Here is an 18,618-nt window from a genome sequence, read left to right on the forward strand (position 1 = left end):
CACACGAGCTCCAGGGGCCAGCAGACCAGAGGTGTTAGAGGGGCAGAAATCAGAAGTGGCGTTGGCCAGAGGGGTTTTCTGACCAGGTTGTGGAGTGATTTTTCTATGACCGCAGACAGGACAGGTACTGCAGCATCAATTCAAAGTGACAGGAGACAACATTTGTCCAGTATGGTTACAAACTATTTTTCATCCCTTATCGACGTTCTCCCTCAACCGTCATTCCCATTTGATTACTGGGCATCCAAATTAGACACCTGGCCAGAATTGGCAGAATATGCATTGCAGGAGCTTGCTTGCCCGGCAGCTAGTGTCCTATCAGAAAGAGTATTCAGTGCTGCAGGTTCAATACTAACAGAAAAAAGGACTCGTCTGGCTACCCAAAATGTAGATGATCTAACCTTCATTAAAATGAACCACAACTGGATTTCAAAATCTTTTGCCCCACCCTGCCCGGCTGACACCTAGCTTTCCTATGAAAAGGTCTTGCCTGTGGACTATTCTGAATGACTTTTCCAATCTCGTAATTTTCTTCACCTGATTGTCCAGCATACGACATGTTTCCACCTCACGAAATGGCCAAACTCCCCACACGGGGCCGTGCTATCGCCACTTTGCGCTTGGACCCTTGAGAGTGCTGTTTGTCTGAAGAGGTGGGTGTGGCCGCTTTTGGTCGACGGCACTGCCACTGGGTCCCTCATAGTACAATAAAGTGTCTCTGGCGGTGGTGGTGCGCACCCAACGTCAGACACACCGTTGTAATATGAGGGGCCCTGTGCCTGTACCGCCGGCCACAAGACAGTTCCCCCCCCCAGCTCAAACAGTGCTCTACCACTAGCAAAATTATCTCTCACAGCTTCACCAATGTGTAGTCTAGGCGCTGACATCCTTCAATGCCTGGCACTGACAATACCATTGTTTTGACATTTTTGTTATGTTAGGCCTTCGAAGCCTGTCTGCGGTCCCTTCTTTCTACAACTACTACACTGACCAGGCCACTGCTGGCCGTGTTACCCTGGAACCAATTTAAAAGTGCCTACAGTCAGCCCAATTTTGTTATGTTAGGCCTTCGAAGACTGTCTGCCGTCACTCCTTCCACTAGACTTCCACTGACCATACACTGCTGCCCATGTACCCCTGGAACCAATTTAAAAGTGCCTGCAGCCAGCCCAATTTTGTTATGTTAGGCCTTCGAAGCCTGTCTGCGGTCACTCCTTCCACTAGACTTCCACTGACCAGACCACTGCTGCCCGTGTTACCCTGGAACCAATTTAAAAGTGCCTACAGTCAGCCCAATTTTGTTATGTTAGGCCTTCGAAGACTGTCTGCCGTCACTCCTTCCACTAGACTTCCACTGACCATACACTGCTGCCCATGTACCCCTGGAACCAATTTAAAAGTGCCTGCAGCCAGCCCAATTTTGTTATGTTAGGCCTTCGAAGCCTGTCTGCGGTCACTCCTTCCACTAGACTTCCACTGACCAGACCACTGCTGCCCGTGTACCCCTGCAACCAATTTAAAAGTGCCTACAGCCAGCCCAAGTTTGTTATGTTAGGCCTTCGAAACCTGTCTGCGGTCACTCCTTCCACTAGACTTCCACTGACCAGACCACTGCTGCCCGTGTACCCCTGGAACCAATTTAAAAGTGCCTACAGCCAGCCCAAGTTTGTTATGTTAGGCCTTCGAAGCCTGTCTGCGGTCACTCCTTCCACTAGACTTCCACAGACCAGACCACTGCTGCCCGTGTACCCCTGGAACCAATTTAAAAGTGCCTACAGCCAGCCCAAGTTTGTTATGTTAGGCCTTGGAAGCCTGTCTGCAGTCACTCCTTCCACTAAACTTCCACTGACCAGACCACTGCTGCCCGTGTACCCCTGGAACCAATTTAAAAGTGCCTACAGCCAGCCCAAGTTTGTTATGTTAGGCCTTCGAAGCCTGTCTGCGGTCACTCCTTCCACTAGACTTCCACAGACCAGACCACTGCTGCCCGTGTACCCCTGGAACCAATTTAAAAGTGCCTACAGCCAGCCCAAGTTTGTTATGTTAGGCCTTGGAAGCCTGTCTGCGGTCACTCCTTCCACTAGACTTCCACTGACCAGACCACTGCTGCCCGTGTACCCCTGGAACCAATTTAAAAGTGCCTACAGCCAGCCCAAGTTTGTTATGTTAGGCCTTGGAAGCCTGTCTGCGGTCACTCCTTCCACTAGACTTCCACTGACCAGACCACTGCTGCCCGTGTACCCCTGGAACCAATTTAAAAGTGCCTACAGCCAGCCCAAGTTTGTTATGTTAGGCCTTCGAAGCCTGTCTGCGGTCACTCCTTCCACTAGACTTCCACAGACCAGACCACTGCTGCCCGTGTACCCCTGGAACCAATTTAAAAGTGCCTACAGCCAACCCAAGTTTGTTATGTTAGGCCTTGGAAGCCTGTCTGCGGTCACTCCTTCCACTAGACTTCCACTGACCAGACCACTGCTGCCCGTGTACCCCTGGAACCAATTTAAAAGTGCCTACAGCCAGCCCAAGTTTGTTATGTTAGGCCTTGGAAGCCTGTCTGCGGTCACTCCTTCCACTAGACTTCCACTGACCATACACTGCTGCCCATGTACCCCTGGAACAAATTTAAAAGTGCCTACAGCCAGCCCAAGTTTGTTATGTTAGGCCTTCGAAGCCTGTCTGCGTCCCGTTCTTTCAACTACAACTACACTGACCAGGCCACTGATGGCCGTGTTCCCCTGGAACCAATTTTAACTTGCCTACAGCCAGCCCTATGTTATTATGTTAGGCCTTCGAAGCCTGTCTGCGTCCCGTTCTTTCAACTACAACTACACTGACCAGGCCACTGATGGCCGTGTTCCCCTGGAACCAATTTTAACTTGCCTACAGCCAGCCCAATGTTAGGCCTTTGATGCCTGTCTGCCGTCACTCCTTCCACTAGGCCTCCACTGACCTGTCTATTGCTGCCCGTGTACCCCTTGAACCAACATCATTAAATATAAAAAAAATTAATTTGATTATAAAAAATAAGATCGTGTTGAGATCTCAAATGCAGACATTTTAACAATCAAAACAAACACACAACAAATATCTGGAACTGTACTACAAAGGTCCAACAGCTACAATTTCTTTCTCCTGCAAGAAGTTAACTGAAAGTTTTTTGGAGTTGTTAACACAGATATGGCATCCACCGAGTGTTGTCCTGTCGCGTCTCCTTTAAATTATTTCCAATAAGATGTTAAACTATTAATTTAATAAAATCAATAATTAAAAAAATAATTGAGTAAGTCAAAAGCACATTGCAAATAAACATTAATTACAAATCAAGAAGCATGGCGCGTCCGAGGGTGAGTAGATACCGAATAAGAATATAATCACCCTCGGACGCGCAATGCTTATTTACAACAGCCTTCCTTCCTAAGAATCAGCCCTTCCGTGGTGTAGAGAGAGGTTGTGTTACACTCCAAGGTGTTCCCCAGGTTGCCTTTCCTGAGCTTCGATCTTCCGGCTCTCGTTTAGTAGCTGTTGGAAACTACGCTGCATTAGGCCTACTAATTGTGTATGGGTGAAACAGTGGCGCATCTGCGGTCCCTCCTTCCACTAGGCCTCCACTGACCTGTCTACTGCGGCCCGTGTACCCCTTGAACCAACCTAATAAAATATTTAAAAAATTAATTTGATTATAAAAAATAAGATCGTGTTGAGATCTCAAATGCAGACATTTTAACAATCAAAACAAACACACAACAAATATCTGGAACTGTACTACAAAGGTCCAACAGCTACAATTTCTTTCTCCTGCAAGAAGTTAACTGAAAGTTTTTTGGAGTTGTTAACACAGATATGGCATCCACCGAGTGTTGTCCTGTCGCGTCTCCTTTAAATTATTTCCAATAAGATGTTAAACTATTAATTTAATAAAATCAATAATTAAAAAAATAATTGAGTAAGTCAAAAGCACATTGCAAATAAACATTAATTACAAATCAAGAAGCATGGCGCGTCCGAGGGTGAGCAGATACCGAATAAGAATATAATCACCCTCGGACGCGCAATGCTTATTTACAACAGCCTTCCTTCCTAAGAATCAGCCCTTTCGTGGTGTAGAGAGAGGTTGTGTTACACTCCAAGGTGTTCCCCGGGTTGCCTTTCATGAGCTTCGATCTTCCGGCTCTCGTTTAGTAGTTGGTGGAAACTACGCTGCATTAGGCCTACAAATTTGGTATGGGGTGTAGAGACAGGTTGTGTTACACTCCAAGGTTTTCACCAGGTTGCCTTTCCTGAGCTTCTATCTTCAGGCTCTCATTAAATTGTGGTTAAATGGAACAACTGCATTTGGCGTACTAGTTGGTTTGGGGCCTACTATCGGTGTCTGCCGCTCCTTGCTGTTCTCCTGGTTTCCTGTCCTGAAATTCCATTTTCAGCCTCTCGTTAAGTAGTTGTTAATGTTAAACTGCATTTGGCCTACTAGTTGGGTTGGGGCCTACTATCGGTGTCTGCCACTCCTTGCTGTTCTCCTCCACTGAACAAAGCTGTGCCGCCTGTTTACTACGGTTGCCAATTTTGAACTGCATTTCGACTACTTACTGATTTGGCCCTACTCTCTGTGTCAGCCTCTCATTCCAGTTGTCCTCCACTGCAATGCCCCCTGGTTATTCCTGTGTTACCAATTTTGAACTGCATTTAGCCCACTTTCTTCTTTGGGCCTATATCTGTGTTTCCACTTCATCGTGCCCATTGCCCAGCCAGTGATAGATGAGTCTGCTGGTACATTGACCCATAACGCAACATTCCCCGTGCACGCTACACAACAACATTGTGACCCTGCTGAAAGTCAGGTTGCTCTTCCCGCATACCATACCACCTTACACGGGGACAAAGAGGAAGGTGCAGATGAAAGTGCAGGTTCCTTCATCAGGTGGGGGGAGGAATACTAGTTGGCGACGTCACTGGCACAGGGCCTCTCATAGTACGCAAAAGTGTTGCTGCCGGTGGGAGGCGCCCCCGCCGTGCAAACACACCGCTGTACTTTGAGGGGCCCTGTGCCAGTGCCAATGCCAACGAGTGGGCCCCCCCTGCTTGCTCAGGTTCACAGCACTTGCAAAGTTGAAATACTTACCTCTCCCTGCTCCACTGCCGTGACGTGGTCCAGATTTCCTGGGCCCACTAATTACTTGAACCAGCCCTACCCCCCACAACTTTAGCCAAATGACCCCCAATTTCAAATGCCTTCCAATTATTATAAGGTAAATTACGCTTGACAAGCTTCATTAAGAAGAATGGATGGTTTTGACATTAAAATGGGCACTCTAGGTGTTTTCCTGGCCCCCACTCACTGCCGACTATGCTGCCCCATTGACTTGCATTGGGTTTCGTGTTTCGGTCGATCCCGACTTTACGTCATAATCGGCCGATTTCACTCGACCCGACTTTGGACATAGTCGGGTTTCGCAAAACCCGGCTCGACTCTAAAAAGGTCAAGGTCGCTCAACTCTAGTGGTAGTAGTGTGATGGTATGGGGCTGTTTTGCTGATTCACAACCTTAAAGACTTGCTCTGGTAACCATGAATTTTGCTGTCTACCAATGCCCTGACTTTAATCTGATTGAGATGCTGTGGAATGACCTTAAAAAGGCAGTTCATGCTCGGAAACCCTCCAATGTGGCTGAATTACAGCAATTATGGAAAGATGAATGGGTCAAATTCCTCCAGAGCGTTGTAAAAACTCATTGCCAGTTATCGCAAATGCTTGAATGCATTTGTTGCTTCTAAGGGTGGCCCAACCAGTTATTAGGTTTAGGGGGCAATCACTTTTTTAATTTAAAACGGCCAATTAACCCCTCTCAGAACTTAGTGTGCTGGATCATTTCCCCTTGGTTTATATCAATGAATCTAACAACCTCAGTGATGCATATCTCCTATCTATTACTTTACCAGTGATTTTGTCACAACTTATAGGTACTGAGAAATGAGAGCGCTTGCCATTTTTAAAAACATTATCAAGCAATTTTTGTTTCTTCTCAGGATATCCCTTATCTTGGCATTTCTTTTATGGAGCATAATGGCAAAACACAAAGACACCAAAATGCAGAATATAAAGTAATCAGTAGTGAAACTATCATGGTCACAGAGCTGCCTAGATTGGATCTAGAGGTGAAGGGGGCAACCGAGATTCCCAGAGAGACACTACTTTCAATGTTAGTCCGAATCAAGTGGATAGAGTTGAAAACTGCAGAGAAGCAGGAGGCCATTGGCAACAGGCTGCCTTAGGGCTTTGGTCTTCCAGGTGTTGGAAGTGCAGGGAGCACGTCAGGTGGTGAGATTAAATCACTTCATCGCACTATCTTCATCAGACTGATTGCCGGGAGAGTCACATTGAGTCACATTTTTATGGGCCCAAAGAAGGTGTGAAAATACTCTTTTTATAGGGCACAATATGGGCATTAATAATATACTGTATGTGTTACGTCCTGGTTCTAGCTCTGGCCTGCATGTCTTACCTCTTATGCCACCAGATTATTTGGCAGTGGTAACCTCTGATGTTATGTTCATAAGGCTTGCTAAGGCCGCTACATGCCACCTATGTATTCAAGTATTGTGGCATCCACGCTGAATACCTTTCTTAGACTGCCGCAAAACAACCCAAACTATGAATTGCTGGTCTCTGCTTCAGTTTTCCTACGATAAGTCTCCAGACAAGCTTTTCTTTGCAAACACTCAGCTCTGCTGCAAAAAGACACCTGTCCGGCATTCTGCTCTGCTGTTCCAGGATGCTGTCTACACAATTGGCTCTGCTATAACAAGGTGCCTGCTTATCAGTCTGTCTGCTAATCTAGCAGTGCTGTTCCTAGGTGCTACCTGAACATTCGGTTCTGCTACAACAAAGTATCTGCAATATACTCTGTTCCACATGCTGTCTGGCTATCCTGTCCCACTGGATGTTTACACCAAAGCCTTGGTCGGTACTGTCTATCCATCCCTATGGTTTAGTGAATCCGCATCAACAGGTGAGCCATAATAATACTGAGGCACAATGGGACATCAATAATACACGGTGACACAATGAAATAATATTACTTAGTAGGAGCATTATTCTAATACTAGACTGTGGCCCGATTCTAACGCATCGGGTATTCTAGAATATGCATGTCCCTGTAATATATGGACAATGATGATTCCAGAATTTGCGGCAGACTGTGTCCGTTGCTGATTGATCAAGGCAACCTTTATGACATCATCGCCGCCATGGCAACCATTATGACATCATCGTCGCTGTGCCCGTTGCTGATTGGTCGAGGCCTGGCGGCCTCGACCAATCAGAGACGCAGGATGTCTACGTCCTTTATGACATCATCGTCGCTGTGCCCGTTGCTGATTGGTCGAGGCCTGGCGTGCCGGTCTCTGATTGGTCGAGGCCTGGCGGCCTCGACCAATCAGAGAGCTGGGATTTCCAGGACAGACAGACAGACAGACAGACAGACGGAAAAACGCTTAGACAATTATATATATAGATTGTGGCACAATGGGGCATTAATAAGATATAGTGGCACTTTGGGGGCACTTACTAATACACTGAGGCTTATAGGGGAGTCATTGTTATTACATGGTGGCACAATGGGACATTGATCGTATATGATGGCACATGGGGCATTAGTGTATGGTAATACAACATAGGGGCATTTTAAAGGCATAGAATGGGGGACTATTACTTTCTAGTGTCTTTTTTATTGTGTGATGGCATAAAGGGCAGCATTAGTGATGGAGGCACTGGTATTGTGTGGGGATTCACCCAGAGGTAGTCTTACGCTATTCTAGACACTGGGGGAAATGTATGTAGCGACCTACAAATGGCTATATAGAATGCGTGAAAATCATGTCCCTGTGTTAAATTCTGCAGAGATGAGATGTCAAAGTCTTTATTGTGGACTTGGACAGATGGAGAAGGGATAGACTTGAAATGAATAACTCCCTCCAGAGGACACATCACCTGTGAGGCATGGGAAACCTTCACAGCAGTCACTTATACGATTTACAGAGCTGGTATCTACCACTATATGGTCAGTGTATGGGTGTAATATTGGACACAGTTCAGTGTTATTTGTTCATTATAATCTGAATTCATTTTATGGTCTGCTATTTGTCCCATGTCTAGTGGTACCATTGGTAATATTGGCCTCGGAATACTAGGTGTTCTTCAGCAGTAGTATGGTGGTATTAACTAGTCACTGCTGTATATATTGGTTATATGGTCACATTGTGGCAATATTATTTGTCACTTATATAGCAGTAATATAGATGTTAGCTGGTGTGGCTTGATGGGGGCATGGTCCAGAAGTTGCTTTTGGGCCCCAAACATCTCCAGTTGGAGTAATGCATGTGTAATGTGCGAGCTCCATGCATTTAGCTGTGCTGTGTGCTATACTGATAAGTGTTGTGAATTCTGTGGCTGAATTCACTTCTGTGGTCACAAGTGGTATTGCAGTCTCTGGGCTTCCTCCCTCAGGTGTTTTGGTGAGCTCGTTGGCTGCCTTGCTATTTAGCTCCACCTGAGTCTGTCTTCCTTGCTCCTTGTCAATGTTCCAGTGTTGGATCTGAGCTACTGCATCTTTCCTTGGGCCTGCTGCTCTGCTAGATAAGTGCTTCTAGTTTGTTTTCTGTTTTTTCTGTCCAGCTTGCTATTAACTTTTGCTGGAAGCTCTGAGAAGCAAAGGGGTGCACCGCCGTGCTGTTAGTTCGGCACGGTGGGTCTTTTTGCTCCTTTGCGTGGTTTTCGTTTTAGGGTTTTTTGTAGACTGCATAGTTCTCTTTGCTATCCTCGCTCTGTCTAGAATATCGGGCCTCACTTTGCTGAATCTATTTCATTCCTACGTTTGTCTTTTCATCTTGCTAACAGTCATTATATGTGGGGGGCTGCCTATTCCTTTGGGGTATTTCTCTGAGGTAAGTCAGGCTTGTATTTCTATCTTCAGGCTAGTCAGCTCCTCAGGCAGTGCCGAGTTGCATAGGTAGTGATAGGCGCAATCCACTGCTGCTTATAGTTGTGTGAGGATAGATCAGGTACTGCAGTCTACAGAGATTCCACGTCTCAGAGCTTGTCCTATTGTTTTTGGTTATTGCCAGATCTCTGTATGTGCGCTGATTACTGCACGCTGTGTTGCCTGATTGCCAGCCATAACAGTACAAGGAGCCACCCAATGATTCCCAATAGAGGGAAAAAAGAAATCCTGACATCATTTTTTTTTCTTAGCTCTGTCTTCAGTCTTTTTTTTCCCCTAGACATTAGAGTGCTTCAGGACACAGCTGTGGACATGGATATTCAGGCTCTGTGCTCCTCAATGGATAATCTCGTTGTAAATGTACAAAAGATTCAAGATACTATTGATCAGAAATCGATGCTAGAACCAAGAATTCCGATTCCTGATTTGTTTTTTGGTGACAGAACTAAGTTCCTGAGCTTCAGAAATAATTGTAAGCTATTTTTGGCCTTGAAACCTCATTCTTCTGGTAATCCTATTCAACAGGTTTTGATTATTATTTCTTTTTTGCGCGGCGACCCACAGGACTGGGCGTTTTCTCTTGCACCAGGAGATTCTGCATTGAGTAATGTTGATGCATTTTTCCAGGCGCTGGGATTGCTTTACGATGAGCCTAATTCAGTGGATCAGGCTGAGAAAAATCTGCTGGCTTTATGCCAGGGTCAGGATGATGTAGAAGTATATTGTCAGAAATTTAGGAAGTGGTCAGTACTCACTCTGTGGAATGAATCTGCACTAGTGGCTTTGTTCAGAAAGGGTCTCTCTGAAGCTCTTAAGGATGTAATGGTGGGATTTCCTATGCCTGCTGGTTTGAATGAGTCTATGTCCTTGGCCATTCAGATCGGTCGTCGCTTGCGCGAGCGTAAATCTGTGCACCATCTGGCGGTATTGTCTGAGAGTAAACCTGAGCCTATGCAGTGCGACAGGACTATGACTAAAGTAGAACGGCAAGAACACAGACGTCTGAACAGACTGTGTTTCTATTGTGGTGATTCTACTCATGCTATTTCTAATTGTCCTAAACGCACTAGGCGGTTCGATAGCTCTGCCGTTATTGGTACAGTGCAGTCCAAATTCCTTTTGTCCATTACCTTAATGTGCTCTTTGTCATCGTATTCTGTCATGGCGTTTGTGGATTCAGGCGCTGCCCTGAATCTGATGGATTTGGATTATGCTAAACGTTGTGGATTTTTCTTGGAGCCTTTGCGGTGTCCTATTCCGTTGAGAGGAATTGATGCTACACCTTTGGCCAAAAATAAGCCTCAGTACTGGGCCCAGCTGACCATGTGCATGGCTCCTGCACATCAGGAAGTTATTCGCTTTCTGGTACTGCATAATTTGCATGATGTGGTCGTGTTGGGGTTGCCATGGCTACAAACCCATAATCCAGTATTGGATTGGAACTCTATGTCGGTAACCAGCTGGGGTTGTCAGGGAGTACATGGTGATGTTCCATTTTTGTCTATTTCGTCATCCATTCCTTCTGACATCCCAGAGTTCTTGTCGGACTTTCAGGATGTATTTGAAGAGTCCAAGTCTGATGCCCTACCTCCGCATAGGAATTGTGATTGTGCTATCGATTTGATTCCTGGTAGTAAATTCCCTAAGGGTCGTTTATTTAATTTGTCCGTACCTGAACACACCGCTATGCGCAGTTATGTGAAGGAGTCCCTGGAGAAGGGACATATTCGCCCATCGTCGTCACCATTGGGAGCAGGGTTCTTTTTTGTAGCCAAGAAGGATGGTTCGCTAAGACCGTGTATTGATTACCGCCTTCTTAATAAGATCACTGTTAAGTTTCAGTATCCCTTGCCATTGATTTCTGACTTGTTTGCTCGGATTAAGGGGGCTAGTTGGTTTACTAAGATTGATCTTCGTGGTGCGTATAATCTGGTGAGAATCAGGCAGGGAGATGAATGGAAAACGGCATTTAATACGCCCGAGGGTCATTTTGAGTATCTGGTGATGCCGTTCGGACTTGCCAATGCTCCATCTGTTTTTCAGTCTTTTATGCATGACATTTTCCGTGAGTATCTGGATAAATTCTTGATTGTTTACTTGGATGACATTTTGATCTTCTCAGATGATTGGGAGTCTCATGTGAAGCAAGTCAGAATGGTTTTCCAGGTACTGCGTGCTAATTCCTTGTTCGTGAAGGGATCAAAGTGTCTCTTCGGTGTGCAGAAAGTTTCATTTTTGGGGTTCATCTTTTCCCCTTCTACTATCGAGATGGATCCGGTTAAGGTTCAGGCCATCCAGGATTGGACCCAGCCGACATCTCTAAAAAGTCTGCAGAAATTCCTGGGCTTTGCTAATTTTTATCGTCGCTTCATCTGTAATTTTTCTAGCATTGCCAGACCATTGACCGATTTGACCAAGAAGGGTGCTGATTTGGTTAATTGGTCTTCTGCTGCCGTGGAAGCTTTTCAGGAGTTGAAGCGTCGTTTTTGCTGTGCCCCTGTGTTGTGTCAACCTGATGTTTCTCTTCCGTTCCAGGTCGAGGTTGATGCTTCTGAGATTGGTGCAGGGGCGGTTTTGTCACAGAGAGGTTCTGGTTGCTCAGTGTTCAAACCATGTGCTTTCTTTTCCAGGAAATTTTCTGCTGCTGAGCGTAATTATGATGTGGGCAACCGAGAGTTGCTGGCCATGAAGTGGGCATTCGAGGAGTGGCGTCATTGGCTTGAGGGTGCTAAGCATCGCGTGGTGGTTTTGACTGATCATAAGAACCTTACTTATCTTGAGTCTGCCAAGCGCTTGAATCCTAGACAGGCCCGTTGGTCGTTATTTTTTGCTCGTTTTGATTTTGTGATTTCATACCTTCCGGGCTCTAAAAATGTGAAGGCGGATGCTCTGTCTAGGAGTTTTGTGCCCGACTCTCCGGGGTTATCTGAGCCGGCGAGTATCCTCAAGGAAGGAGTCATTGTGTCTGCCATCTCCCCTGATTTGCGGAGAGTGTTGCAGAAATTTCAGGCTAATAAACCTGATCGTTGTCCGGCCGAGAAACTGTTCGTCCCTGATAGGTGGACTAGTAAAGTTATCTCTGAACTTCATTGTTCGGTGCTGGCCGGTCATCCAGGAATCTTTGGTACCAGGGAGTTGGTAGCTAGATCCTTCTGGTGGCCGTCTCTGTCACGGGATGTGCGTGCTTTTGTGCAGTCCTGTGGAATTTGTGCTAGGGCTAAGCCCTGCTGTTCACGTGCCAGTGGGTTGCTTTTGCCCTTGCCGGTCCCGAAGAGGCCTTGGACACATATTTCGATGGATTTCATTTCTGACCTTCCCGTTTCTCAAAAGATGTCGGTCATTTGGGTGGTCTGTGATCGCTTTTCTAAAATGGTCCATCTGGTGCCCTTGGTTAAATTGCCTTCCTCCTCTGATTTGGTGCCTTTGTTCTTCCAGCATGTGGTTCGTTTACATGGCATTCCTGAGAATATTGTTTCTGACAGAGGTTCCCAGTTTGTCTCGAGGTTCTGGCGAGCCTTTTGTGGTAGGATGGGCATTGACCTATCTTTCTCCTCGGCCTTCCATCCTCAGACTAATGGCCAGACCGAACGAACCAATCAGACCTTGGAAACATATCTGAGATGTTTTGTTTCCGCTGACCAGGATGATTGGGTGTCATTTTTGCCGTTGGCTGAGTTCGCCCTTAATAATCGGGCCAGCTCGGCTACCTTGGTCTCTCCATTTTTCTGCAATTCTGGGTTCCATCCTCGTTTCTCTTCAGGACAGGTTGAGTCTTCGGACTGTCCTGGTGTGGATTCTGTGGTGGACAGGTTGCAGCAGATCTGGACTCAGGTAGTGGACAATTTGACCTTGTCCCAGGAGAAGGCTCAGCTTTTCGCTAATCGCAGACGCCGTGTGGGACCCCGACTTCGTGTTGGGGATCTGGTTTGGTTATCTTCTCGTCATATTCCTATGAAGGTTTCCTCTCCTAAATTTAAACCTCGTTTTATTGGTCCGTATAGGATTTCTGAGATTCTCAATCCGGTGTCTTTTCGTCTGACCCTCCCAGACTCCTTTTCCATACATAATGTATTCCATAGGTCGTTGTTGAGGAGATACGTGGCACCTATGGTTCCATCTGTGGAGCCTCCTGCCCCTGTTTTGGTGGAGGGGGAATTGGAGTATATTGTGGAGAAGATTTTGGATTCTCGTGTCTCTAGACGGAAACTCCAGTATCTGGTCAAATGGAAGGGTTATGCTCAGGAAGATAATTCCTGGGTTTTTGCCTCTGATGTCCATGCCCCAGATCTTGTTCGTGCCTTTCATGTGGCTCATCCTGGTCGGCCTGGGGGTTCTGGTGAGGGTTCGGTGACCCCTCCTCAAGGGGGGGGTACTGTTGTGAATTCTGTGGCTGAATTCACTTCTGTGGTCACAAGTGGTATTGCAGTCTCTGGGCTTCCTCCCTCAGGTGTTTTGGTGAGCTCGTTGGCTGCCTTGCTATTTAGCTCCACCTGAGTCTGTCTTCCTTGCTCCTTGTCAATGTTCCAGTGTTGGATCTGAGCTACTGCATCTTTCCTTGGGCCTGCTGCTCTGCTAGATAAGTGCTTCTAGTTTGTTTTCTGTTTTTTCTGTCCAGCTTGCTATTAACTTTTGCTGGAAGCTCTGAGAAGCAAAGGGGTGCACCGCCGTGCTGTTAGTTCGGCACGGTGGGTCTTTTTGCCCCTTTGCGTGGTTTTCGTTTTAGGGTTTTTTGTAGACTGCATAGTTCTCTTTGCTATCCTCGCTCTGTCTAGAATATCGGGCCTCACTTTGCTGAATCTATTTCATTCCTACGTTTGTCTTTTCATCTTGCTAACAGTCATTATATGTGGGGGGCTGCCTATTCCTTTGGGGTATTTCTCTGAGGTAAGTCAGGCTTGTATTTCTATCTTCAGGCTAGTCAGCTCCTCAGGCAGTGCCGAGTTGCATAGGTAGTGATAGGCGCAATCCACTGCTGCTTATAGTTGTGTGAGGATAGATCAGGTACTGCAGTCTACAGAGATTCCACGTCTCAGAGCTTGTCCTATTGTTTTTGGTTATTGCCAGATCTCTGTATGTGCGCTGATTACTGCACGCTGTGTTGCCTGATTGCCAGCCATAACAGATAAGACTATGAATACTTTTTCTATGTGTTTGTTTGTCCGGATATGAACCCAGGCACAATCTAGATCTACCTTCTAGATAATTGTTACTTTCATTCTCATGTCACCCATATTGTTTTTTCTTTATTTCTTTGAGAAAAGTTTATCTAGTGGTGTCCATGCATGGACTTTCCATATCGACACCATTTTCATTTTATATTTCCGCACTGTATAAAAGTAGTATGAGATCATCATGTAACAGTGCCTCGTGATCTACACAGCTACGTGACAAAGCAACTGGAAAATCCATCGTTCAGCATAACACATGAAGAATCTGAGTATGCAAAGTGGAGAGTCTGGACATGAATAAGTGGCCACTGGCACAATACTTTTACTGACTCACATATATAGCGACATCAATTCAGCAGAACTTAACAGATATCATCAGCACTGTCCTCATTGGGGCTCACAATCTAAATTCCCTATCACTAAGTCTATGGAGTGTGGGAGGAAACCGGAGAACCTGAAGGAAACCCACACAAACACCGGGAGAACATACAAACTCCTTGCAGATGTGGACCTCAACGCGGCTTAGTAACAGTGCTAACCACCGAGTCACCATGCTGCCCATAGTGAAGCACTATGGACACATGCCCCCCAAATTTTCCTGCTTTGTCCCTCTTCACATGGATAGCAGCTCCATACGAACTATGAAATTATCAGGAACTTCTCCAACCTTACGTTAATGTGTCGAGCCGATGCTTATAAAGTAAAAACCATAGAGCGTTTTTGTATGTAATTTACATGTAGATGGAGAAAATTCAATACAAACCGAGTCCAGTTAGAGGAAGTCGTAAAAAATTATGGGAACAAAATTCTGGTTAAAGCAAAGAGATAAAAGGTGTTTTATAGTCAACTTTATAGATTGTTCAGTTTGGAGACAACGTTTCAGGAAGTGGCCATTTTTTTTTTAAGGGTTGGATACCAACTTCATTCTGACTTCACTTAACACTTTCATGGTCACTGATCTGAAAGTTATGAATGGCCCATTGTAATGTTTGGAGAAGAAAATGTGGATATTTTGAAAGCATAAAATACAGACAATTTACTTTTGAGGCCCATTTCTGAGGTTTATGAAGAAGGTTCCTGGCTCTATACTATAGAAATGAAGAACTGGTGAAGAACTGATGCAACATAAAACCATAACATTCACGTCATGTTTTAGTTTTAAGAAGATTAATAGAAATATGGAAAAATGAAAAAGGTTACACAGCAAATACTGAAATCAATAGATATAAAATGTTATCGGTAGACTATGGAGGTCGTCCGGCCAAGGCTTTGATTAGGGGTTCAGATTAGGGGACCCTAATACAACATTTAAAATGAATAGTATAGAAACTAATTATATCTTGCTGCATATTTTCATGTGTAGGTGAAATGATTATTTTGTCCCTGCATGTTGGCTGCTCACAAGAATCAGCGTCTCATCTGGACATGTCTGAACACTTCTGCTATTACTGTCTAGATCCAGCTCCGTTTTTCTCACCAGACCTAACAATTGCCGGGGTCCATGACTTCACATGGAGGTGCTGAATATATATCTGGTGTGACAGAATGACTTTGCATTCTGTGTTCAATGACTGGGCTTGTTACAGAGTAGCTTTCAGTTTTGAGAACTTTATGACTCTAGACAAGAAAGTACTTTGCTCACAAAAACAAACTAATAAAAAGTGCAATATGTTAAATTATTGAGACGTATCAATAGGTTGCATTTAATCCAATCTTTCGAAGATGTCAATATGAATCATTACGTCTATGATCAGTGCAGGGCTTTTTGGATCAAACTTACCTTTTTTGCACTCTGGATCAAATCTCTCACAACAGCCTTTATAGTGGGAGCATTTTCCTTCGGAGGGTGGGTATATACCAGCAACTTGCTGACACCTCTGTAATACCCTTTCTCTGGCCAGCCAAGGTCCAGTGGTGGGATCTCTGTATCAGTGAGTGCAGGCCAGTATTGCAGGGAGGACTCTTTCTCTTTCTCTTCCCCTTGCTTGTTTGCTTGTTTTTTTTCTTTCTTCGGAATGTCAATTTCATATTTCTTAAAATCACTTTTTAGATCTATTAGCTCCTTAGTAGATAGAAAATCCTTTATCTGTTTGTCCTTGATGTATTGTCTGTAAGCCTGGATCCCATTATTGATCAGAACTTCCATGCACCTCCTCTGGTCCTCACTGTAGTAGAAGTAGACCATTTTATCCGTGATTTTCTCGTTAACATGGTCATCTCTCAAGCACTGGACCTGTGACTCAGCCATGGTATTTTTCTTCTGACTGCTCACTCACAGTATAATGCTTTACATTATGGACTTGAAGGAGTGGTAACCAGAGCTCACCTGAGACCCATCCCTCTCTTTAACCCAACCTCCAGTTTTTTCCTTACATGCCAAACGGAACAAGCAGTTGAGCCTAAAGCCAGAGTGAAAACCACAATCATTGAAACAACTGAACCAAGGAAGAGTTTGTTGTCAAATGCAAAGACAGTGTCCGGTAGAATTTACGCTGAAAACATGGAAAATGAAATTGTATCTAATTTACCTGTTGATAAAGAATCTGTAAAGTTTGATTAAAACATTATTATATTAAAATCTTCTTAATATGATTTAAAAATGTTAGCGGACATTCACATAATGCGTTCGCGATGCGTTACGTAAAGTACTGACTGGGGAGCAGACTGAAAAAGATAGCTGAGTACAGCACTTGATGATCCCTTTCAGCCCTATAGATTTTGAATGGAGTGCTAGTGCATATGTGACCCCCCAACCTGTTGCTGTATTATGAATGTAATACACACTCACTCATGGGTTACAGGAAAAAGGAATGCCTACTACAGGGTGATGCTGCTACCCCCACATCAAGCTGGTCCCTGTACAGAATAGAAAGACCATAGCTGCACAACTCAAAAATAATACCTCGGACCTGGCTCCCTTAAAGACCATGGACTGGTTTCTCATTCCTTCTGAGGAACTAGAGGGGAATTCGCAGAAGAAGAAGAACAAGAAGAGAGGAAAGTGTGCAGAAGATTTGAAAACCCTGAGTGAGAAAATGAAAATATATTCATAAAGGATAGAGAGGGAATGCTATGGAGAGCCAAAAGTAAACAGAAGAAATATAACTTTTAGAAACCTAAAGAGGTGAAGGGGAACTGGGAGGGGGAAACAAACAGACTCACTGAAGGAATTCAACTGGTGTGTACCAAGCAAGGTAAACCCCTTAGCTGAAGAGATGGAACTCCAAAACATAAGTCCACATAAAGGTATTGCCAGCAAGAAAGTGCAGTGAAGGGTGAACATATTAAACCCCACCAAGAATGTGATGGCGCAGACCAAAACAGGAAAATGGAAAACTCCTGGAGAGGAGTAAACCAAGAAGGGGGAATGAAGACAATTGCAACCATCAGCATTTGGACAGGGAAATAAAGGCAATAGCTTAGCAGACAGGGGAACTGACCATGCAACAACAGGTCAGTGGCTCGAATCTCCAAACTGAGCCATGACAAGTTCTGCTTTGTTGTGAGATTCTAACTAGTGATGAACGTGTGTTATTGCAACTGCTTGCTACTCGATAGAACATTGGGGTGGTCGTGCACGCTTGTTACTCTATCAAGTATTGCATGTGCTCAGGCGCCACGCATGTTTGGCACCTGTTAGACAGCCTATAAACGTGGGGATTGCCTAGCTTACACTGTAATGCTGTAGCCATGTTAGATACTGGCATTACTGTGATTGGCCGACTGCATCGCATCATGGGATCTTATATAAGATCTGGTGACGCAATGCTCAGCATTATGTTGTCAATAAGCAGTTCAGGGAGTGTTTTTATAGAATGGAGAGCATATTTTAGAGCAAGCCTTTAGTCAGGGTTTATTGCCTTACAGTCCTTCTTTAGGTATACTGCTGCTGCAGCCTAAAAACAACAGTCCTTTTCAGAGATAAATATTTTACTTTCTGTAGTGAAACCACTGTTACCTTCATTCAATGGAGGGATAGTTTTGGACTAAAAGCATCTCAGCAGGGTTTAATATTGCTATAGCCGGAACATTGTTGTTCCAAGGGAACATGCTATGGCTGCGGTAGTGTAGAACACTTCAGTTGTTGATGTCCTGACAGGCCTAAAAAAAATCCAAAATCTAAGGTTAGTAGTTGAAGCCTCGTAAGGTGAGAGTAAAACTTCTTCACCGCTAACTATGAACATATGAGTCTCATGTGTAGCTACCCAGTTCGTTGAAACAGCTGATTTTGACTCCGGTTCGGTGGGAAACCACTTGCAGCATGCCGTGGTGGATCTATATCTGATTCTCATCCGACACTTCAAGAATCCATGGAGCGTTTCATCCGTTGAAGAAAAAGGCTCTGGCCCAAGACGTTCAAATCATTACTCAACAAGTAGAACTCCTGATAGGAGAATAAGGAGAAGATCGCATTCTATGTACTATATAATATATAGACTAAAGTTGCAATTGCACTCC

The 18,618-nt window shown here is 44.8% G+C and overlaps 1 protein-coding gene across 1 annotated transcript in view; it reads right to left on the reverse strand.

The window, feature by feature from the left end:
• FAM83F (family with sequence similarity 83 member F) overlaps window positions 1-16,470 on the reverse strand; it is a 65,203-nt gene extending 48,733 nt beyond the window's left edge. Inside the window, exon 1 of the mRNA XM_069736900.1 lies at window positions 15,941-16,470. Coding sequence (XP_069593001.1) covers window positions 15,941-16,408 — 468 coding nt within the window. The 5' untranslated portion in view covers window positions 16,409-16,470. The remainder of the gene's footprint in view (window positions 1-15,940) is intronic.
• Window positions 16,471-18,618: the final 2,148 nt, after the last annotated feature.

Source organism: Ranitomeya imitator, chromosome 8 (genome assembly GCF_032444005.1).
Source record: "Ranitomeya imitator isolate aRanImi1 chromosome 8, aRanImi1.pri, whole genome shotgun sequence".
NCBI classification, from domain to species: domain Eukaryota; kingdom Metazoa; phylum Chordata; class Amphibia; order Anura; family Dendrobatidae; genus Ranitomeya; species Ranitomeya imitator.